This window comes from Leptosomus discolor, chromosome 1 (assembly GCF_034619465.1).
Source record: "Leptosomus discolor isolate bLepDis1 chromosome 1, bLepDis1.hap2, whole genome shotgun sequence".
In the NCBI taxonomy this organism is placed as follows: Eukaryota; Metazoa; Chordata; class Aves; order Leptosomiformes; family Leptosomidae; genus Leptosomus; species Leptosomus discolor.
This window is the reverse complement of record NC_141391.1, coordinates 105,777,817-105,802,551: the sequence shown is the minus strand read 5'-3', so window position 1 is coordinate 105,802,551 and position 24,735 is coordinate 105,777,817. Positions and strand designations below refer to the sequence as shown.

General features: G+C 40.7%; 1 protein-coding gene across 1 annotated transcript in view; it reads right to left on the bottom strand.

Moving 5' to 3' along the window:
• The window catches only part of APP (amyloid beta precursor protein), a 226,775-nt gene that overhangs the window by 106,608 nt on the left and 95,432 nt on the right, over positions 1-24,735 (bottom strand). The window contains exons 4-5 of the mRNA XM_086462757.1: positions 14,594-14,706; positions 13,372-13,565 (exon numbers count right to left, since the gene is read on the bottom strand). Of these exons, the coding sequence (XP_086318883.1) occupies positions 13,372-13,565; positions 14,594-14,706 (307 nt within the window). The remainder of the gene's footprint in view (positions 1-13,371; positions 13,566-14,593; positions 14,707-24,735) is intronic.

The window sequence follows — 24,735 nt, the reverse complement described above, 5'->3', positions numbered from 1 at the left end:
TCAGTGGGTGAAAAAGAATGAAAATGTGGTCAAGACAGATGTTTTAGTATTTGGAAAGATTCGCATTCACTACACTTTGCAACTGTATTTTATGGCAAAAAGATTCCACCTGGACTGTGGTTTTTACCAGTCACCAAGCCAGAGTAAATAGCTGGGGGAAAGCTAACTCCAGGAGAGGAATCAAATCATCATCAGCAACAAGCTGCTGTCTGCCTACAGAGAGCAAGGCCATACACCACAGCTCTAGACAGCTGTGGGAATTAACAGAGGAGAAGCAATTGCTGCACATAACTTGCAGCCTGTGCTCTTTTAGCCTAACAGGCCAAGCTGATGGTAACTTATGCATCCATAATCTTTATCACTGCAGGTGCCATCATCCCAGTTTCCAGCCTCTTGTGCTTCAGGTTCCCAAAAGCACAAAAAAATCCCACCCCTCCGTAGCCTCTACAGCTCCCTCAAATGAACTCCAAGAAACATGTGATGGGACTGGGTTGTGAAGTACTCAGCCTGGGTCTAGCTTTGCTTCCAGCAGACGACTGATGATGAACACAGACACTTATTTATCCCCACATATAGGAAAGCTCCAGAGCACAAAGTTCTTTAACTGTGGGAGTGAAAATGGACACATTCAACTGTGAAACTCTGCATGAATTAAGGCCTTAAAAGAAAACACAAAACAGAAACACAAAGCAAACTACAAGAGTAGGACACATACACTTGGAATCCAAACAAGAAGGTGAATGTATTTGACATGGCCTAATTACCGGACTTTTGGTTAAAAGCAAATCAGAAAGCTAACAGGCAAGGAACAAAATTCTTCCTCAATAAACCTGCACATCAGAAGCCTGGGTATTTTACACCTGTCTTCCAAACCTTGCATGCCAGAAAAAGTTCTTCAGACCAAAGGACAAGACTTCTCAGGAAGTGGGTTTGATCCCACCACCGCCCTCCTCTGAATGATGTTGCTAATTAAACACAAGTCAACACAGGAACTACTTAAAGCTAAAAACTAAGCCAACAGTGCACTTTGGCACAGGGGCACGCACTTCACTGTACCTTCTGTTATTTAACTTTGTTTTGGTACACTAGCCAACTTCAAGCCTACGTTGAGTATACTAACTATGTGAAACTGACTATCCAGGTAGTAAATTCAAACAAGAACTACTAAAGTAATTTTGCATGGGGTAGAAGAAAGGAAAGGAAGTCAAAACCAAGTGTGAATGAAGATTTCAGCATTCACCTTGAAAGTCTAACAGTAGGGAGTTATACCAAAAGGGTTATATTTTCCTGAAAGGGGCGGGGGGGGGGGTGGGGGGGGGCGGGTGACAAGAATTAAACTGCATTGCGGTTGTGAGATTAGGCACAGAGCCAGGAAAGAAAAGGGTTATGCCAGACCTCCAGTCTGGTAACTGATCTTTTAAATGGCTTTTGGCATTAAAGTTGGGAAAATTACAGTGATTTACAGAATTGAAAGTCTGACCTACAAGGTACCTCAGCAATAATATTTCTGTCTGTCTGTTTAGTGACCACAAAAGCACAAACTGCTTAAAAGCTGCCTTGGTTATTTTCGCTAGGGTTGGATTATACTAAATTAGTAAATCAGGTATCTCACAACAAGAAATAATGGGATATTTGGACACATACAAACACCTATTAAAAGACAGTTAAACTTTTAAGAGCTCAGATGGGCACCTTCCATTGCACAGCAAGTCAGGACGAGCAATTCATATTGCCTAGCACTTTTCAGACATTCATTTTGTCACTTCCAATTATTTTTGGTTTTGCTTTCCTTTACTGAAGAGGTTGCAATTATGTTCATTTTCACATTTCCTAATAGAAAAAAAGTTAAATAAACTATTTCAAGCGGTGTCACACAGGCTGCTTTTGAGTTCTTAGACCTTATCAAACAACTGAATTACGTGCTTCAGACTGCCATTCTCCTTTTACTATACTTTTTTAACAATTTTTTAATACAAAAACAATACCCAGAATGCGCCTGGTTTCATTAACTTCGATAGAAAACAGGAAAAGTTTCACTAAAAATGTTTTAATTGATTTTTAAATAGAACATATATAAAAACCAAACACGCATTCCTTGCCCTACTGCCTCTGACAGATAAAAATAGCTTTTTCCCCATAATTAAACAAGAAAGTATACTTCATACCATTCAAAATTTCGCCCCACAGCTGACCTGCTTACAAAGATGGCTATACAAGGTAGCATGTAACATTTGATCTCGGGCATTCGCAGAAGGTACGCGTTGACTGATATGCAAGAACACTTTTTCAAAACTGACCTAAGTTTTCTCTCTGAAACAAAGCCTTTGCCGTTGTTATTGTTCTGACAGATCTTCTTGGGAAGATGGAGGATTCAGCAAGAAGTATGTAATTTTTAAAAAAGGACAGAGTAATAAAATATTTAACCCATACTATTTCTTACTTATTTTTGCTAAAGAGAAACTTAAAAACTAGAAAAGTAAATGTATCTGTAAACACACAAAATCAGGCTCTCTGAGCCTGATGACACTGAAAAAAATACTAAATTCAAAATCCTGACATCAGAAATGCACTAAACCTGAATGTGATGGAAGAGGGCAGAGTGAAGGTCGCCTGTGCAGCCTTATTTCAGCCAGCTTGAGAATCAGCAGAAAAATCTGGATCTATTACAACACATTTGTTTCCACCAAACTTCTGCCATACTCAGAATGGACTACTCAGTGTCTCCTTGTCCAACCTGCTGTCCTTACAGCTTCTCTGAGGCAGACTGCATGAACTCTGTACCAAACCAAGTACTTGCCCTGTTTGTGTAATTCATCGTCTTGGTACCCTCAACAACAACAGGGTAAAACTGGAAGAATAACAACTTTGTTTTACAGTTGGGAAAGCCAACAACAACAACAAAAATACCAGAAGCACGTAGTAACTCGGGATGTTCAATTTAATGTTTTTCATTATTTAATGAATAACATTTTTCAGAAAATGTGCCATCTTAAACTTTTTAAATTCAGCTGCCACCAGCAGCAGCTGCAAGAAGCCAACACTTCTGCAGAGCAGATTATCTCCACTCATGCAGCCAGAAGAAAAAGCAGAACCTTTTGTATCAAGCTTTTTATGGTGGCCACAGCATGCCAAGCCTAGCAGAAGACTTTCACAGCAGAAGCAAGCACAGATCCATTTCTCTAGATCAACATTTTACTGGTTTAACACTCAGGTCACAATTTGAGTGTTATTTTTCGCTCAGCAATGACCAAATTAGAGATCCCATAAGAAGAAATGGCTTGTCATCATGTAATCAAAGCCAAAACATTTGCATGCAAGATTAGAAACCTTTTCCATGTAGGAAAAAAAAAATCCTGTATGTTTTTGCTGTTTCATCCATGTATTCGAAGTGTGTCACTTTTGTTACAGGGGAAAAAAAAAAAAAAAAGTACTCACTACAGAAAATGCTTTACTACATTGTGCTGTTAATAGCATAGCCTCACAAGAATTCTTAAATTTCCACAACACAAACCACCTCAATGCTGAGCTCTTATTTCTGGTACAGACCACAAAAACTGCTATTACATATATCACTGAAAGGTAAAATAGAGCAGGAACTGCTGGATAACTTTATGGAGGGCTATCCAGCTATGTACATCCACCAGCACACACTCATGCTGGTGTGACAGTACATGTCGGAAAAAAAAGCCAGCCATAAATTTCTCAGTTTCCATTTTTTTATGCATCATAAAATAGTGCAGTGCTTGAAATGGGATTGTATATATCACTGTATCACGAGAACTTCTCAGAACATCTCGCAGACATATCAGAAGGGTTTCTTGAGCTGAACATGTATAGTAAACCTTTCCCACATTTCAGTCATCTCAAGTCATCACAAGCGACAACTTAGAATTTTTGCTTATGAAATTTTTGCCTATTACTTAAGGAAAACACAGCAGCTGATGGCTCTGTTTCGTGAGGTCGAAAAAATGTAACCCTTCTCTGCAAGTCAGCCTTCTACTAAATGTGCAAGCTTGATGTCGTTAACCTCCTGAAACAAGCTGAAGTCGTATAGGCAGCCTGCATAGCTAGCAACTGCTTTCATCAGGGGTCATGAAAGCCTGGCTATCTTCTACTCATCACTTCCTCAATTAGATTACTCCTCTCCACCCATAACCTCATCCATCACTCCAGTTAATACTTTATACTCAAACAGTGATTGGATTTGCCAGCTCAGCATCACTATAATTACCTCTCAAAGCAATGCACTGTTTCATCAATTCCATTCTAACTTTGCTGGTCTTAAGAAGAAAACCAACACTTAGCAGTCTTTCTAGAGTCATTAATGCTCTGGCATTTCTATGCTTTCTGAATTTTATTTTAACAACCTCCACATTTAAAAGGAATTGTTATTAAAAATAGATCATGAAATACCTGAATATTAAGTAACAGCCAGCATGAGCGACAAACCCAATTAATGCAAGAATGTGAGACAGAATAGGTTAATAGCATATAAAATACATGAACAGGACAAAATACCTCTAGAGCTATTCAACATAAGCAGTAACATTATGACTACAACTTGGTGATGCTTTAGTTTAATTTATAAAGAAAAGCAATTAAGTTTTATCATTAAAATACAGAAGTTCTTTGATAAGCTGTACCATCAATAATGTTTTAGAAGAGGTATGAAGCACTTTATTTCTGTTTCTAACAGTTCTATTACAAAAATAAAAAATGAACTTCCAACCAATTAGCTGAAATGTTACACAGCAAAAATCAGAAAATCTTCCACACTATCTCCCCAAATAAATTAATTTTCTCTAAAATACCAATTTAGTGATGGACAATTCATGTAGTGCAAAATTCACCTATTTCAATAATTGGTGCGAACCTACACTGATGGCGAACTTCAGAGAATGGGAAAAAAGCAAGAAAAACTAAGCAAGTCTGTAATTCCTAATGTTCATTTTAGGGCACTGACTCCCAGTTAGGAACAATTTGTATTAGGACAGCTGATGAGAATGCTGCCTCTGGCTGTGCCCCTCCCTGCTCCTGTGTCACGGACCCCTGAGCTCCCCACCAAGCAGACCCTTAACCACTGCAACAGGCATACCAGTGCTGGCACAAAGTTCAGTTTTCCTTAAATTTTCAAGGGTATGAACAGCCTACAGCTCAGTCTGCACAGTGCAGAAAAAGGGCAATCTTTTTATCCATCCAAATGCAAATAATTTCCTGCTTTTAAGTCAGAACCTGCAGCACAGACCCTTTGTCCGGATTCATGGTCTGGTTCAGCTTTACTAGCTCACGTGCTTGGGGAGTAGGGGGTGGGTTTTTTGTTTTTTTTTTTTAATGTTTTGGGATTGGTTCTTTTTAAGAATTATTTAGGAGATTCCCATTGGAGCATTTCTTGTTGAAATTTTAGAAACAGACTTTTCAATTTAATGAAAAAGCATACATCAATGAGAACTTGTTTAACATGAGTGACAAGATGGCTTGAAAACAGATGAATACTCAACAGAGACAAAATGTTAATTTTCATTTTCCTCCAGTGAGCATGTTTCCAATGAAGAATTTAGTCTTTGCACCTTCTTCTTTCTTGATCAACAACACTTTTTTAGCTTTAGAATAGCAAAAACTTCAAAGGGATTCCAGATATCCCATTTCTATGTTCCTTAGACAAATCTTTTGGGCTCAGAGATGGACTTCCAATTAAGTCTCAGATTTTTTGACTCAATGCTGCAAGACAACATTAACAGTAAGAACAACGGGAGAGAAGGAGGAAGAGGAGGGAAGAATGAAGAATGGTCAAGAAACACAATGTCACTACATACTAGATACAGGTACAAAAAATATAAATTGAAGGATTTAAGAAGTAGTAAGACTCTTGGAAAGATCTGCCGCCCACCTTGATTTCTGCATCAACAACGCTCTATATCCAGAGACTATTCAGGACCCGACTCTTCCTCAACTGTACAGCACTTCCCCACCGCACGGGGACTCTAACCCCAGTGTCCACACAGCTGGGGTTACCCCAGTTATCAGAAGCTGTCGTCCCTGCAGGCCTTCTTAAATGAAGGACACCCAGCTGCTGATGACCAGCACAAAACGTATGGTTGAGACCTGCCCATTAAGGCTCTCTGGGGATGCAACACAGAAAGCTCTCTTTGAAATGGGAGGAGGCAACGCACATCAACACCACCACCTTAACCCTCCTAGTTTTGCCATTTTTTCCCCCTCCATGTTCAAGCCACGTTTGTTTCTTCCAGCTGTAGTTCAAATGTCAAAGAGACCAAAGTACCCATCAGAGCAATATATAAGGAAGATTAGAGCATTTTGGTTACTTTTTCTTAATCTCCCTGGTCACTTAATATACAATGGCCAGAAATATGCCTGGGTCAAACAATACCCTGAAGGCTCTTCTTTCACACTGTATTTCCAAATACATTTTATGGGGGCAGACGAAGAGATAAGCAGGGGAAAAAGAAGGATGAGAGGAACACAGGGAGATGTAATGGGGAGAAATGGAGCAAGAAGATTTCATGTTTTGGATAGTCCTTGTTGATGCACACTGTAAGCACAGAGAACACTAAAGAATGGTCATGCCATTTGTAGAATTTACCTGCTTTCATCTGCATTCACAGTTAAAACATCAACAGATTCCAGACTCTTGACTGCATTAAATCTCCCACCGCTTTGGCACACAGAGACCCAGACAAAAGGGAATTAAGCAGTAGCTAGTCAAAGCTACACTTGCTAAAGGAAAGAGAATTTCCCAAGTATAGAAATGACTAAACCCCATTAAATTTGACTATTAAAATTCTTATACTGACTCTTGTATACTACCAAATGTACTTACTTCCAGGTCGCTATCTAGACTTTCGTAATCATGTGCCACAGGCAGATGTCCCAACTGCCTGCCAGCCTACTTTGTGTCAAGGCAGTAGCGTGACACACCACGAGGACTCAGCCTGTTGTTGTACCAGGTCAGGGCACTGTATGACCACGGCCAATTTAAACACACCTTGTGACAGCCTGAATTAATAACAGCACTCTGGGGAATTTCAATTGTAACTAATGTGATGTTGAGGTTAACTCGCAGACGTTTCTGAAGGGAGGATGCTAGGTAAAACATGTGATGACATCTGTACCACTTAAGTCATAGATAAAGACATAAAAAGACCCAGAAAGTGAAAGAAATGAAATACACAATTCCTCCATGTCAAGCGAGGATCTCCAACAAATTACTCAGCAAACTGATTCTGTCAGGCCCCTGTGACTCCTCTTCCCCTGATTCTAGGACAAGAGTCATAATTAGAAGCATAGGGTCTCGTAACAGGCACATACACCATGCTGCTTTCACCATCAGAAAACATGGACAAGTTATAAAAGCCTTTCAGGATTTCTTGGATTAGAGCTGGAGGAGGCAATTAAGAAAAATGTCAGTTTCTCCAGACACTACTGACAAAAAAAAAGCTCTTTATGAAGTCAAAAAGATACAGCACTTTAACTACTTTTTTTTTGCAACATCTATGAGATCAGCAATCATCCTTAAGCTCAGTCTGGTACAGGTTTGCAAAACCAGAGAACAATGTGATTACCACACTATACAGCATAAATTTATTTCAGTTTTACTTCACAGATGCCTAATTATCAGCACAAAGTGGACTGCACCCTTTTGGATTATTTATTATAGTAAAAACCCTACCCTATTAACTATCCTAATGGCAAGTATGAACAAACCATAAAACTTCACTTGGCAGACTTTTACAAGAAACTGTAAAACAAACTCTTATAAAATACACTACTCCCTACAGTGCGATATTTACAACACTACTCAATCATTACATCAGCCTGAACATACGTTTTATACACCAAACAGACAAAATATGGCCTAACCTCCTGAGGGAAAAAACCCCAAGAAATTAAGTCTCCTATTTCAGACCTTAAAAATATATTCAGATTGTCTAGGAAAATGAGACTTGGATGAAGTTAAGGCACTATCCTCTGCTCCTAAGCCATGGGACATAAAGAAAAGCTTTCTATATAACCCTTAGCAGTGAGACTCAAATGTGCCTCTGTTTCCCTGCTGTGACATGACAGCAGCCTGTTTTCCCAGTGGGAAGGAAAGCCTGGGAGCAATCATGTACAAAGACAGGAAGATGAGGAGGGGTACGTATGAGACCAATGTAGACAGACAAAAGCTGGAAGTTTCCAGCTTGGCCATCACTCCTAAAGATGTTCAACCTTGGACATCAAGGACACCGAAGCTTCCAGCAAGTGCCTAGGTACAGGCAGGGGGGCCACAAGGCTGTGCCGAGCATCAAGGGCAGCCAGAGCTTGCAGGTCACTTGACTGAGTTGTAGCTATTCAGGGAGAGCTCTGCAGCTATATTGAAAGCCAGCATCTGCATCTGGCTGTCCCTCAGACAGTCTTCAAGGTAAATGTTAATTAAAGGTGTGGATAACAGCAAGAAATGCCACTACTGACAAATGCTTGTGACCTCTTAGTCAAGAGTTACATGCTATTTCAGGACAAGCATGACATGACGCAATTTCAAAAGCGCGGACGGATCCTGCCTCTTGGCCTCATGAACAAAAAGGGGGTCTATCATACCCGACACCAAAATACACCCTCCCTCCTTTCCCCAAGTACTGCCAACAAGCTACACCACAGGGCAGGCAAGCCACATCCTTTTACGCCCAGACCCAGGTGGTTCTCAGACACTGGGTAGGAAGAACACCTGCCTGTGACAGCACTGCAGCCCAAGCTGCTTTCACATGCCCTCTGACGGTGTGGACATAGGTGCTGCTGAGCTTTGCTTCCTCCTGTACAGAAGAAAACACCCATGACAAATGCAGAACTCCAGAGACAACTGTTGCAGATAAAAACACAACACAGTCTGAAAAAGGGTATTTACAAAATGAACAGCTACAATGTGGTTACCTCTAAGTATTGAGAATCATAAATGCAAATATTTTAAGATTTGCATCTGAATAGCTTGAGATACAAAGTTACTTCAAAATACATTACCTACATTTGTTGGATTCTGCTTTGTCATGACGTGAGTTTTGAGAAACGAGAATATAATCATTTGCTTTTCAGGCTTGCACCTCTACCTCAAACACGTCACCTTCACTTTGACTCGGGCACCTTAAAGCAGCCATGGGCTTTCTGAAGGCCCATGGCAGTCACCAAGCCACCACCCACTGGATGGGGGCCAACATTTTCCAGTGTCATTTTACAGAGCTGGGAGTGTGAAGCAGCCAGCCTGGAGGTTTTACTCCCCAGGAGTGGTACTGGGCACAGGCAAGGTGAGAGACAAACCTGCAGCTATCAAGCAGAAGGCTCCACAGCCAGACGTGAGAAACAATGAATATGAAATCTTGCAGATGGGGTCTTTTATAGCAGACTGGTTTCTGCTTAGGTGTGAGGAGTGGGTTATGTTCCAGCTGGACCACTTGGCGACTCTAAATACCAAAGACACCGAGATACGCATGGCAAAAGCATCTAAAAGGACTTACTTGTACAACAGAACCAAACCTAGATCTTAACAAAACAAAAAACCAGAAGAGTAATTACTGAAGTACTCATGTGGCACTGGCAACTGAGTTTAGCCAGAAATCATGACTTCTGGGTAGAAATGGGTAAAAAAAGTCAACCCAGTAACTTCTGCAACAGGAACGCTGTGGAATTCCTTCCACGAACCTGTGGCAGAATAACAGCACAAAATCCACCTCCTAATGGACCAGTTGGCACCTTCTAATTTTCCTGTCTTTGCATGAAAAGAAGTGTTTTCCAGTACTTGTACCAGTGGCCACAAAAAACGACCAGCAAAGCAAACACATGAATTCCCCAGAATGAGTGCCTGAAACGCACAGCATGTCTCATGATCTGGAGCACACCCTGTCTGTCTTACAAGCCACCAACTGGAAGACACAAACAAGTTGTGCTCCGTTGATCTGACCCAAGTAAAAGCTATCATGACTCGAGTGAGGAAAATACTTTGATGCAGCATTAGCCAGTGCAAGAGCTACCAGTACCTTCTCTTCTCTTCGTGCATTGTCACGCCGAGGACGTACTTTGACACAAGGGGATGTTAAACTCTTTGGAAGGCTTCAAGATGAAGCAAACATTGTCAATGTGAGACCACCCATGTAAGGTGAAAAATGTAGACTTTAGCAAGCACTTCAAACAGAGGAGCTTTAATAGCAGAGGATATTGACCTGGACAGGCTGGAGAGCTGGGCAGAGAGGAACCTAATGAGGTTCAATAAGGGCAAGAGTAGGGTCCTGCACTTGGGGAGGAATAACCCCATGCACCAGCACAGGCTAAGGGTTGACCTGTTGGAGAGCAGCTCTGCGGAGAACGACCTGGGAGTTCTGGTAGACAGTAAGTTGACCACGAGCCAGAAATGTGGCCTTGTGGCCAAGAAGGCCAATGGTGTCCTGGGGTGCACAAGGAAGAGTGTGGCCAGCAGGTCGAGGGAGGTTCTCCTCCCCCTCTGCTCTGCCCTGGTGAGGCCACATCTGGAGTTCTGTGTCCAGTTCTGGGCCCCCCAGTTCAAGAGAGACAAGGAACTATGGGAGAGAGTCCAGCAGAGTGCCACAAAGACGATTAGGGGATTGGAGCATCTCTCCTACGAGGAAAGGCTGAGAGACCTGGGGCTCTTTAACCCGAAGAAGAAAAGGCTGAGAGGGGACCTCATCAATGCTTAATAAATACCTAAAGGGTGGGTGTCAAGAGGACAGGGCCAGGTTCTTCTCAGTGGTGCCCAGTGACAGGACAAGGGGCAACGGGCACAAACCGGAGCACAGGAAGTTCCACCTGAACATGAGGAGAAACTTCTTTACTCTGAGGGTGACAGAGCACTGGGACAGGCTGCCCAGGGAGGCTGTGGAGTCTCCTTCCCTGGAGACATTCAAAACCCACCTGGACGCTCTCCTGTGCAACCTGCTCCAGGTGAACCTGCTTTAGCAGGTGGGTTGGACTAGATGATCTCCAGAGGTCCCTTCCAACCCCTGGCAGTCTCTGATTCTGTAATATTGGGAATTTAGCATTAGGAAAGTGTTCCCGTACTTTTCACTTACTTTCTCCTCCGTCCTCCCTCACAAGCAGCTTAGGACTAAGGCATATATGTATTTATATACACACAAACATATGCTGATATACGTATGATTACACACACAAAATTTGAACTACCACCTACTGCTGTATAAGAGATGAGTTATTTTTTTTTTCCCCTAACATGACTAAATTTCAAGTGTATTTCTGGCTCCAGTACACATGGTTTAAAGGCAGTTGAGAAGCTGAAGAGGCAGCAAGAAATAGGAGCAAGTCAGTGTAAAAGAACTACAAATTGCTTGGCTCTTCGTCCGCAATTGAAGTGCAAGTGCCCCAAAAAGGATCCTTTCATTTTCCTTTTGCATGCACTTCTATGGCAGGGAAGGAAAAAAAGTATCAGTATTTGCTTGGAAGTTCAGAAACTGCAATTACAGCTTCTATTCCTACAGGATACAAAATTTATTATCTCTTCAGATATTAAACTGCTTTATAGGGAACAAAACAGACTACAATAGTAAATCAATTGTTCAGTGACAATATGAAAAAGACCGAAATAAACTGAATATCTGTCTTATAAACAGAATTACTATACACCTCTGTGAGCTCTTAAAATATTTTAGAATTTTTGATTAGATCTATGAAAGAAAAGTTTTATATCTATTAATTTTATATATAGGTATATATAATAAATATAAGACATATAGATAAGACACGTAATAGGTATATAAGACAGATCTATGTATCTATCTTGTGTGTGGCTGTGTGTATATATATAAGATAAAAAGCACAAATTTGTCTCAATTAGAACAAGGTCTGCACTCATTTCTTATTCTATGAGAACATATTCCAATCAAAATCTAAACGAACTATATGGAAGTGACACAGCAACAGTCCAAAAGCTCGTTTACAAATCCTTCTGAAAGGGTTATAAATTGTGACGCTGATAGCTGTTGGAAGTACAAGTCAGAAGAAAGCCTGAAGCTGTGGTGGTGGAAGATGCCATGTTGCTTGATGCAGGTTTCTTGCATCAAACAGCCCTGACCATTCACTCCCATTTATGAGAGAAAACTGGAAATTACAATGGTGAAATATTTATTTTAATTAAACTTATTCCATTATTCACAAAGAATTTTTCCTGCAACACTTACTAATGCGTTGTCAGGAAAGATTTAGATGCCCACCATGACATGGTTTCTACTTTTTCATTGTCTTGACAATGTTATGACATCTCTTTGCACCAAATTACAGCAATTCAATCTCTGTCCTTCATCTCTACACTGTTCCTGAACTTGTTTCCATCTGCATTATTAAATAGTACAAACATAACACTATTCAGAACCATTAACTTTCCGCATTATATACTTCATTTGGTGCCCATTTATTTTCAGCGTTCTCCTTGAAACCACTTGTAACCTGCCCCAAGTTTTGGATTTTGTATACTATTTGTAAAAGATGCAGTATCATCACTTAAGAATTAGAAATGCTGCATTAGCACAGTATGAAGTGATGGAAGTCTAGGGAGCACAAACAGAATTTGAATGTAACTCTTAGTTTTCTGAAGAAAGCCATCTTGCAGAGTTGTTGGAATTCAGTTGCAAGGACATACCACTGTACCCAGTTCTCACAACTGCTGCCTAACATGCTCACAAGAATGATATGAAAAGGCTTTGACAGCACCAGACTGCTCAGTTACAACACAGCCATAACCCGCACTTGGCTCAAAATTAGCCTACACGCACAGGGGATGTTAAAGGGTAAAGACAAGCATGGTATTTTCCCATCCACCGCTGCCTTGCAAAGGAAACCTCCATACTCCGGTTTAACAGCAGCATATTAATGAATCTGTCAAAAGCTAGATATTAAAACAGATTTCCTTTTAGATCACATTTGGAATGTAATTGTCAGCAGAAAAATATTCTTGCGGTAATAATGGCACACAGCTAATGGCTATTATGAATGAAGGCATTTCAAAACCTTCAACGGTTGTCGGCTGAGTATCTGCTGCAGTACCCCAGACTGCACATGAAGCCTCTTAAGAGTACAGCATTTATCATTTAGTTGTCAAAAAGTATGCATTTAAGCATTTTTATTATAAATATGGCAATATTTCTCATAAGTAGAGATGACGGCATCAAAAGCACAGTAACTAGATTAATAATAAGCTTTTCTGTGAAAAATAAATGAGCAGAACACTGATGTTTGCAACCACTGTAGGTGCAAGTTCACCTAGAAAGAGCAGTGACTCCTCCACAGAGGTCTTTTAGACAGATTTTTGGCATCTTTAACAAGATGATAATAACAAGCAGAAGGGTGGAAAGTCACTCTTACCTTCCATCTGCATAGTCTGCATCTGCGCCTCCCCACCAGACATCTGAATCATCATCTTCGGCATCAGCTGAATCAAGATTGTCGCTCTCCTCTGCTAATGGGCAGCAAACAAACTCCACACCACGAAACTTGTCGATTCCACAGGGCAGCAGCATGCCATAGTCGTGCAGATTCATACTCTTCTCACTACAGGACTACAGAAAATAGAAAGAAAACAGTGACAATATTGTCATGGAGGAACTGGAAAAAATGTCACAGTCCTTGAGAAAATGTAAGGCGCTGTGTACTGCCTCAGGAGGTTGAAGTTGGTGAACTGCATGATCTCTGAATTTTGAAATGCGATTTAGAGTGGTCATGTGTCGTGTTCAGCACCTGTACTGTAGGCAGCTCGCTACCTGTTGCCTGCACGACTATGGTAAGCAACAAGGTCTCCCTTCCCCTGCCCTTTGGTCTTTCCCAGTATAGAAAGACTTGTCTCCTTTCACATTCACGACAACTCCGTATCCTCTTGCCTAAAATCCTCACAGGCTCTGCCTCATAAACAGAAAACTTGAAGGCAGAACAGTAATTTGATGTATTAAACCTGATCCTGATGTATAATGCAATTAAATAGTTAATTGCAAGATAGATTAACGTTTAAAATACCTGTTATACTGGAAACACTCTGTAACTGGTCTGGCATCTCTGCCAGTACCTTCTAGCCTTGTTTGGAAAACAGTCAGTTGGACGTAACTGTACCTTTAAGGTATAGTGACGTAGGACAGAAAGATACAGTGATGTAGGACAGGTGAAAAAAGGAAAATAGTTCAATGGTGCGCAGTCATGATATTCTTCTCAGCCATGCCATTCCAAGTTTGCAAGTACTTAAAACGGACTAGAATTTGCCTGCATGGAGGTTGGTGCCTTAAATGCTTCATTTGAGGGGCAACAGTGTGATACAAGCAAGAACTGAAAATTTGAAAAGCTGCTGAGCACATTTCAATTTTGACCTCCAGAAGGTGGGATAACATACAAATAAGAGGTTCCAAACAAAACAGCAGCCAGAAATCTTGAAGCTCATCTCAGTTTTTATTCCTACAACCTCTGTCCATAACGACAAAAATGTCAAAAACATATTAGCAATTATAACATCAGTTTCTTTCTGTTCTGTAGTTTATTCTCTGTTCTGTACAGTAACACAACTCCAAAGAAGGCAGGCAGGACTTAAGACAGATGAACATACCTCTTTAGCGACAGTATGCCAGTGCAGGTGAGTTTCACACACATCCATCCTTTCCTGGTGAAGGAACTTGCACTTGTCTGGTACCAGAAGGGCATCACTCACAAACTCTCCCACTGAAAGGGAAAAAAATGACAGAAATGTTAATTTTGCTTCCAGTACCTCATCCTGTCAAACCTTCAGCTAGGCACAGGGCAGCTTTCGTGAATGAGGGGCAGGGTCTGTTTGCAGAGAATGGAACAGTTTCTAAATGGTGCTTCCATTATCACCTTCTTCAAACTCTCCATTTGAAAGTAGCTCCTGTCTTTGAACTCAGAGATGTATTAGATTATGAAAACTTCACCGTAATACGCTAACTTCCATATACCCTGTGTGAAACTTGCAGGACACATCAAAGATGTGTGTGATGCAACATGAAGACACAAGTTGGTGGATCCAGCCTCTGGAAAGGGAGTGCAGGGACAGGGAGGGACAATTACATTTTGCATCTGAGTAGCAGTTAAGAAGAAGGTTTGAAATGTTTTAAAATACTTAAGTTTTTCCACACAAAATAAATTTGACACCAATGTACTGTTTCAAACAATTCGAGATTATTTCTACTGAATTACAGCACTAACAGCAACACAGCCCAGTTAGTTATTTTGGTTGATGCAGCCTCTTTATTGCAACCTCATTTCATCAGCCAGATGAATTCAGGTTAGCCCAGAAGGCTGATGAGCAAGTAGAGCTCATCAGCCAGTGAACAAGATGATTCATGGATCACTTGAGTATCTGGTCAGATGCAAGTGAGGAAAATAGGCTCTTTACCAAGGACATAATTGACCAAAGACATTGTGCTGTCTTCAGCAGTAAAAAAAAATTTACACACTAACGAAATAACCAATGCTCACAGCTTCTGTACTAATGAATAAGAAACTCAGCTGATAAGTAACATGATTTATTAGACTAAAATCACCGTAATTCTGTACAATTCTGGCATTGCAATTAAATAACATCAAAACCCCTCAAAGATATTTTTCAAAAGGAAAAAATCACAGAGTACTTTTGAGAAGTCGATATACTGAACAGACACTGGATTGTGAAAGCACATGACTCAGCTGAAATAAATCATCAGCTCCCTGAAGCACCTTTGTTTATAACCTCCAAAAAACTACAGCCTGTGTGTGTTAAATGAATGAACCAACGTGGCCGAATGGCTGCATGGATGTAATAACAGGTTAAGTAACCAAAACGAGACGACTGCAAGTTTACTGTTCAGTAGAGGGTCATCTCGGTGAGCTGATGAAGTGGCCCTCGACGCTTACAGTTCAAAAGTCAGTTCTGAAAATAATCAACACCCAATGCATAGGGAGAAAGCAGCATTCCGCAAACAAATGTATATAACTTTGCTAATCACCAAAACGTGTATTTCACATGAAAGTCCTTGTTGTATTTCAGTGCTTTTGATCTGAAGCCTTTAAACGCCAGTCAGTTAGTTTATCAGGAAAAAAAAGGATTTTATCATCTTTATCCTTCAGTGACATAGTCTAATGCCTGCAAATTATTAACAGAAATGCCTTCTAGAGATGTCGAAAATAAACTTGCAAAAGTAATGAGTTAAAACTTTATGGTTACTTTCTGGTAACCCAAAATAAAAAAACCTGCAGCTTCTGTTAACAAAGTTTCTGCTCCCAGTGGTATCACGCCCAAATCTTGCACTGAAATATGAATAAATATGCACTTGTTTTTAGCCATGCTTGTCTTTGTAGGGGACAATCCTGCCACATACCCAAAGTCACTCAGTACGCAAGTAATTGGTAATTGCTAACACTTCAATTTAGTTAAGTACTTGAGCACTAAAGACTCACAGAGTATGCTGACTTCACTCTCCTAGGACATACAACTTCATTCAGAACTGCAGCTATACTTTTCTGGCTGTTTAAACATGCAAAACATTTAGAGAAGACTCTATGGCAAACTTTTCTATAAAATAAAAAAAAACCCAAAACCAACCAACCAACCAAACAAAAAACCCTGGAGTGCATTTTACTTCAGCAAACGATCCAATTTCAGAAGGTATGCACACAAGCATGTGGGCAAGCTTGTGTCGTCTGACTTCTGGCACGCCCAGGCACACGAGTAGAAATACAAACACACCCGATAAGGTGAATGGAATAGTTTCATGCACAGGTTAACACTGTAGTATCGTCAGAATATCGCATGCACAAAGTTAGAAGGCATTGCTCATGCTGAAAAAAATAAGCCTACATCATTTCAGCAAAAGTAATGAAAGCAGATGTACCACTGAGTTACAGCCACCAAATGTAAGATGGAAAGCTATATGTCCAAAGTTCTGGGCAATGCAGCCTGGGCTGCAGTGTCACTAACAGTATGCATAAGTATGCAATTAATTTTTGTAAAAAAACCATAATCAGACACTCAAAAAAATTACTATCAACCAACTCATATCAATACACTGAAGAAATACTAGAAATTTGGATATAATTGAAAGTATGGTATCACTTTTGACTTTTATACACAAAACATGCATCTGCTTTATAAAATCAGATTCCTTGAAAATAAGGTAGCAGCATCCTCATGGTAACCCAAATTCTTATTTCAAATTATTTTTGCAACCAAGTGCTGAATTTCACAGAAATAAACAATCCATTGGAACATGTTCCCCTCTGGTTTTCAGAAGGAAAGAAGGAGCTGAGGAGAAATGTGGTTGTTTAATGTAACATGCCTTCATTATATAGAACTATAGTAAGATATTTAGGGTTGTGAAAATCTGGGCAACGGCAATAACTTGCAACTTTACATGTGATTCCTACTGCCTTCAATTCGATTTTTTTATTACAAATAAAATTTAATTCTGCTCGTTGTTTACACATACACAGAGCTTATGCCCTGGAATTTTTTTCATTCATTTCATTATAATGACTACTAAAGTTTAAATGCAAAGCTTTGAATTGTTGTTCTATTTTTCTTGTTGTTTTAAATAAATTAATGTTCAAGTGGCAGTTTGATGAACTAAATTGAATTCACTTGACAACCGCAACGTTTATTTTGTCTGGGCTAGTTTAACAGGAACACAAATCCATCAGAAAGAAGTACTTCAAACACTTTTGACTTGCAGACAAGCTTCTACCTGTATCACTCCAGTACACATTTAACTTTCAATCCTGCTGAATCATAACACTTTGGGGATTCTTTGCTGTTTTGAACTAGCAACCCACAGACTACACTGGGGAAACAAACACTTGTGAAGGGAAAGCTATCCTGTGCCTCCTAAGAGAGTGGGCCAATGTACACGGCTCTAAACATAAGGAAAGATTTTAATACTTCTGTTTGCCAGTACAAGCCATGACTGAGGTAGCTGTGCATTAATACATTTTTTTTGATCGATGGAGCATCCCAGCCCAGCACTGGTTGCAATTTCTACTGTCAGGCACTGGGATCGCAAGACAGTATTATTTTTTCTTCCAATACAGCAACATACCGACTTGCACCACACCGGGCTGTCCTTGACACCCTGCCTGTGAGGCTCAGGTTGGATGAATGCTTCCCCAATTAGCAGCACTGCCTTAGAAGCCTCCCTGGCTCCGTGCTGTCCTCTTTGTCCTTACCAGCACCCTACCCCAGCTCCCCCGCTGCCAGTAAGCCACTGCTAAACCATGACCATGCCACTGACAGAAAGGCTTCCAAAATTTGCACCAAATCCACACCACAAAGGGCTGGTATTACTACCACTACTGGCACTACATCTGTCAGGCTTATATTTATGACTTTTTTCCTATACTCTTCTATCTTCTTCAGCATCTCTTGTATTTTGATTACAGCTGTACATCTGTGCTCTGCTGAGGTACTCTAATAATAAACCACAATGGCATAATTTGCCTTTTGGTGAGCTCATAAATCACTAAACTCCCTCAAGGGATCCAACATGCACATATAACAGCTACTTGTTTTCCAGTAGCTGCTTACCCGCTCTTGCAGGGAAGGGCTAGACAAAACCAGACCCCGGAGAAAACAGCCCCAAAGGGGAATTCTGGTACAGATCACGTTACCACGCTAAAAAACCACCACCCTGTGCCCACCACTCATTTAGCTAAAGGCTAGCTATCCTCTGCTCACCCTTTTGAAAAGTTGCTTGTTGCTAATTCAAACCTACGTCTTTTAACTGCATGTCGCTGCAACACGGATTGTGTCAATGTAGTAAGTCACAGATTAATTTCATTTTACAAATCACTTTTTTTCCCCCCCTAATGTCAGTAATCCCCTTCCTGATACCCAATTCTCCATTATGTTTGTAGCAGACTTCGTATTGCCCCATCCTGGTCTATCACAAAGGGGTAGTGGTTCACATTTTTCAAAGACAGTTTTGCCAGAGGTTATGATGCCACATTTTACTATTAAGTAATTTTACTTTGGTCAAGCATGTCCTATTCTCTGAAAAAATACTCCTGGAAAAACAACAGATTTTGTGCTGTAAGACCAGAAGTTCTGGTTCAGAAACTTCGTTTTTCAACACAGCGAAGACTAAGAGGAGCATGAAGAATCAATCTCTAATAAAAGAATTTGGATTATAGCGAAGGCAACTGATGACACACTTTTAAATCTTCTCTAGGAGTAAAAAAGGCTCAGTAAGTGGGAATGCTCATAAGCAGACGACTGCCCTATCTGTTTAATGGCAGATATGATATCAGGGCAAAACAATTAAAAATAAAAATACTATACCCTGTGAGACACAGTCCTGATCAGCAGATTTTCCATCCACTGCATAAACCAGATGGGATGTGAGGATCCATCCAACATTGCACAGAAAGAGAGCAAAGATAAGATGATAAAGGTAATAAAAGAAAATCCATGACAAAACCAAACACCTGCTAGCAGATGGTTAGGATCCAAACCAAAAAATAAGCATGTTCAAATTATGTTCAGAGGAGTACTTCCAAACAAAGCCCGTGCTAAATTTTGCATGAGGAGGCAGCACACACGCTGAGGACTCAAGGCTTCATTTTCCGTGTCACTGATGAGAACAAGAGCCTTGCTAAAATGAATTTACAAGCTGAGGTGCTTGCACTGTATGCATTTGAGAACATTCGGAGAAATGCGTCTTTTTCCTGTGACTTTGCATAGATTATCCTGAGCCACCACACACTCAGCACCACGCAGATCAACCTTGTGCCTTTCCCCGTTCCACTGCTTGGGAATTGCTCTGCCCTGCGCCCCAGGTGCAACAGCTCAGCTCCCCACAACACCTCTGCTAGCTCTTTTGCCTACCCAGGCACATTATTTATTACATATTATGCTACACATACATTCTTATGTTTATTTAAGCAGCTATATAATTTAGGTGACGATAATTTTAGCTATATAATTAAGGATGATGTTTACATAAGTCTTTACGTGTGATGCTTTCTCTTATTTATAAAGTTGGTATTAAAAGTTAGCTGCAATCTGAAACAGTGTGCAAGCCAAACACGCTGGCCTCAAGTGCAAAGAAATAAGACTTCATTGAAAATGCTTTTTCTTTTCTTCAGAAGTCCAGAAATGCAGAGAAGGTGCAAAGCACCTAGATACTTTAAAAATGCATTTCATTTTTCAGTAAAATGATTCAGTAAGCACAGTTATCTAGGGACATACTGAACCAGTCACGTGTACTTCACTGTTTTAGACTCAGTATCTACAAATGAAGAAGGAGAGGCTGCGCCTGTCAAAACCTGGTTTGAAGGAGGGTTTGCTGCCGTGCCCAGCCTCTGGGGATGGATGCCTGCCCCAGCCCACGGCACGGCTTTCCTCTGAACTAGAGCACGAGACATGTTAAGCTGGACTGTTAAAGATCTTCAGTCTAGTTTAAAGGATTTTAACAGCCCAGAGTAAACAAAGGATTTGTAGGTTTCTCCAATTTCAGTTTTAATTCTAAATAGAAGTTAAAAAGAAGCAGTGTTTAGGAAGTACATAAAAGCCCATAAAAAAGATAATTTCTACCTACACTGTTACCTATGAAGGACTACCGATATTAATACCAGTACCCAGCTGGATATCAAATACCACCCTACTGTATGTATCTCCTCCCCCAGTAACTTGCAAATATTGACAGCAGCATCAAACAATGCTGAACCCCTCTGGGTAGTTGCTAGCAAAGGGCAGGCTGTGAAGGAGCTTGGACGCCGAGACACCAGTGGGGAGGTGGAGAGCTTGGTGCTGCCCTGAAATCCCGCTAGCCTTAAAAGCTTGAAAACACCTCCCTCAATCCCATCCTAAACACCAAAGTTAAAGACTTCTCCCTAAAACCCATCCATCAGCCAACAGAAAGATAAGGTGGTGACGATGAAACATGACATCTGTGTCCCAGCAGCTTGGACCATCTGTATTTTTCTGATGAGTAACAGGCTTAATTCCTGCCCATAAAACTGCCCCCCACAACAGCTCTGTGAGAAAGCTGCCCCCAACTCCACAGTTTTATTCGAAGCCTAGGGCATGAATTTCAGTGAGACACCTATGGCATGGCAGATGGACAGCAATGCAGATCTGAACCTGAAGGGCAGGAGTAGGAGTGACAGCACGACCTGCACAGCCACCTCTGGGGCATGAGGTTTTGTGTCTTCCAGAGGCTCAGCCAAACCCAACACTGACCCCATTAATATGTCGCTGTATCAACTCTTTCGTCCTCGTAAAGTTCCAAGAAGTTATTTCCCATAACTACAGCTGGGGTTATTTTACTATTTTTTTAAGCAAAGCCATCCACTATGTTTTAAGCATCTAGAAGGCCAGTGGGTCTCCAACAGACATTTTCACAGCATCAAAATAAATGCCTATTGCTTTAGTATTTTTTCTGCTTCAAAGAAGTCCCAAGAATGCTTCTGTGTTCCTGCTTTCAACCAAACTTGAAAGGTAAGGAGAGTATACTCACTAAAATGTGGTTTATTATTCTGTTATTTAGCATACATCGCAACAAATACTCCCTGATGCAAAAACTCTCAAGTAAACCACCTTTGCTACTCACCACATTTATCCATTTATTAGGCTACAAAAGACAACAATTTGGGATAAGAAAAGCTCTTCTATTATATTAAAAACTGACTGATAATTTTAGCTGTACTATACCTTAGCGTCTTGGTGCTCTTACAACCATTTTGAGAAATCACAACAATTATGGTACTTTTCACAAACATATAACCATACTTAGGACACAAGATCAAGGTAAAAGAAAACCCACTGCAATGAAGTCATTGACATCTAAATATCCACACATGCACCACAACAAGGAACTCCAGTCTTGATATATCATGTGTTCTACTGTGATTTTTGGGAAGTCCAGATATCTCACACAAAATTCCAAGGTCGAAGGACTAAAATCCTCTAGGTACAAACCATCAAAGTATATTTGTCTGGATGAAAGTAAGGAACTTTATACCAAGAAATATACCTGTAAGTAATTCACAGTGTTTTATTATTTCTTCATTTTCATAAGGTATCACACATAAGAAAGGATTATTCTCAAACCTTCTTCCTCCTTCCTCTGTAGCTCTTTGATCGTAGACACAAATGGAATTTCTGCTCACTTTACTACTTTTTTGCCTGACTGCATTTTCTGATAAAATTGTCTTACTTTCCAGACAGAACGCAAGCATCATTCAGATTTGACGCATTCTGCCAATAATGGATACATCTGTTTAGACGCAAGAAGATTCAAATACACGTCATCACACGCTCTAGCATCTTTATAGACAAAGCATATCAATATTCCTTAAAAGTCTGCAGCACTTTGACGGTTCATTGAAGCATTAAGTTAATTTACTTGCTTCCTTTTTTCCACTCTTCTCCCCCTTCTTCAAGGAAAAATCTTGCTGGGAGTACAGTAAGATGCCTTTTCTGTCCCTCTCTTGCTCATTAATGCAACGTAACAGAACTGTGCTGAAGCCCATTACCCCAGCATCATGGGTTATGTCACGTGTTGGGATTCCTCCTCCTGCCCCATCTTCCTAAAAGGCCACAAAGTCAAAAAATACTGTCACAGAACTTGTTATCAGTGTGACAGCAGCAAAGGCCATCCCAAAAAGGCTAATCTGAAAGGTTTCCCCTTCAGTTTGCTTTCTCTAGGCACCAGCCACTCACGTTAGCAAACTTTCTCACCCTGCATCACAAATCAAAGTGCTGCCTCTCAAACACGATTTTTTTTGAGGAATAGGCCCAAAAGCAGGCTGCAAAGTCCAGCTCAGGAAGTTGAGAAATTTCAAGACTGACTTGCTCTCCCTTCCAGTTCCTCAGTGCCCTGGTTACACCTGCAAAGCTTTTGCCACAAATGAGAGAATATTTATTTCAGACACAGCCCCCTCCCTACCAATTATATAATCCTGCCTAATTTCTTGGAAATGGTGAGTCAGGAAACAGCAGGAATACTAACATCTAGAGATGTCACTCTGGACAGTTTGACTCCGTCCTGCCTCAGTCACAGAGCTCCTATGGGATGCTGCCCAAGTAAAAATCTCTTTTCCTCCTCCTCCCACACTATGCATAATTGCTTATTGCTTCCTTCCCCTCTCTCCTCTGCAGCACAACAGACTTTTCAGATCCATTTTTTACTTTTCACTCCATCGTCGCAGTAGTCTTGTTCGATAAATCTGTAACAGAGCATGGTCAGCTGCTCTGGAGGGCTGGTGGGCGCATTAGAGACTGAAGACTAGCTGCTTATAGTGGAAAAAAGATTATAAAGTGAATGATGTACCTATGGGTGCGTGCTGCAGGGTCATTTGGTGAGGGTTTTTTGGTGGGTTTTGCAGCAGGGGGTGTATGGTTTTTTGGGTATTTCAGGTCCCGTCCTAAACTGACAGCACTATGTCTAGCTAAAACAGATCTGCAGTGCTATAAAAAGAGCAGGCAATGAAAAGTTGGAAGGCGCTGGAAGGTGCTGGAAGCCAAGGCAAGTTAGAAAAGGCTGCTTGATTCTGCATACAGCATACTGGAGGGAACTACTGGGTTCCTCAAACTGGAGGACGGAATAACAGAAAATAGTTTCTACAGAAAATAGTCAGTAAAATTTACAGAAAGGAAAAATCCTGAAAAAAAAACAGTACTTGAAAACTCTAAGGAACAGATTTGAAATGTGAAAAGCTTAATGAGACCATTTTGTGAAGATTTATTAAGATTTTTGTCAAGATTCCCCAAGCAGAATGCTGGGACCATTAAAATTATTTGAAGTATCCTGAACCACAATCAAGCAAGTAGAAAAATCGGAACTGAAAGAGGACAGTGGTGCCTTCAAAGATAAGAACACTTTTACTCCACAAAAAAAAAAAAGGTATGTACACTCAGGCTGTTTACACAGTACTGCCTGGAAGATGCAGTTACATGCCTGCTGCCATTCTGTTTGAAAAGCGTCCTATCCCTGTGTAGCTTTTTACCAGAGCAGCTGCGGTACAAGAAACACAGAAATGTTGCTCCTCAAAGCACCGGCCACCTCAGTCTGGAAAGGAAGTACAAGGCACAAGAGATTAGAGTATCTTGACCTTCCGCGCCCTCAAAAGTTATTGCAGAAAATAAAACCATAAAACCTGAAGTGTTCTCTTCATAAATATTTCTTCTCCTTCAAAACAGTTGAATTCTTTTTCTTCCAAACTGAAGTATACAAATCCCTGTCAAGTATTTAGAGTGAAATACAATGTGTGGCATGTAGGGGTACAAAAAAAGAGAAACAAAAGGGAAAGAAGATTAAGATTTCTGAACCCCACCCCATACGCGGAGGACTCCTTATTACCAGAATGGTACAGCAGAGAACATTCCAAGTATTTGGGGATGCTTCTTTTACCCATGTAAGATTCCCCTGCTCCCATCCCCCATTTTGTGACAGTGCTGTACATAGAGCAATTCTCCATCACCCAGTGGCTAAATCCATTTTGTATAAAGGCCTTTTCTTCTCCACAGACAAATCAACTGGTCCTCCTACTCCTGCCCCTGACACTGGCAGGGGAACGGCCTGCCCCTCTCATGCTCTAAATCCGTGAGGAGAGCTGGAGACACATGTGCCAGGGCATGCATTTGGCAATCACAACATGGAAAGGAATGGTAAGGGAAAGTCGAGGAGGTGTGAGCTCCCCATTTTATGATACAGGATCAACACATAACCTTCCCCACACAAAATACTTTTTAATTTACAGGAG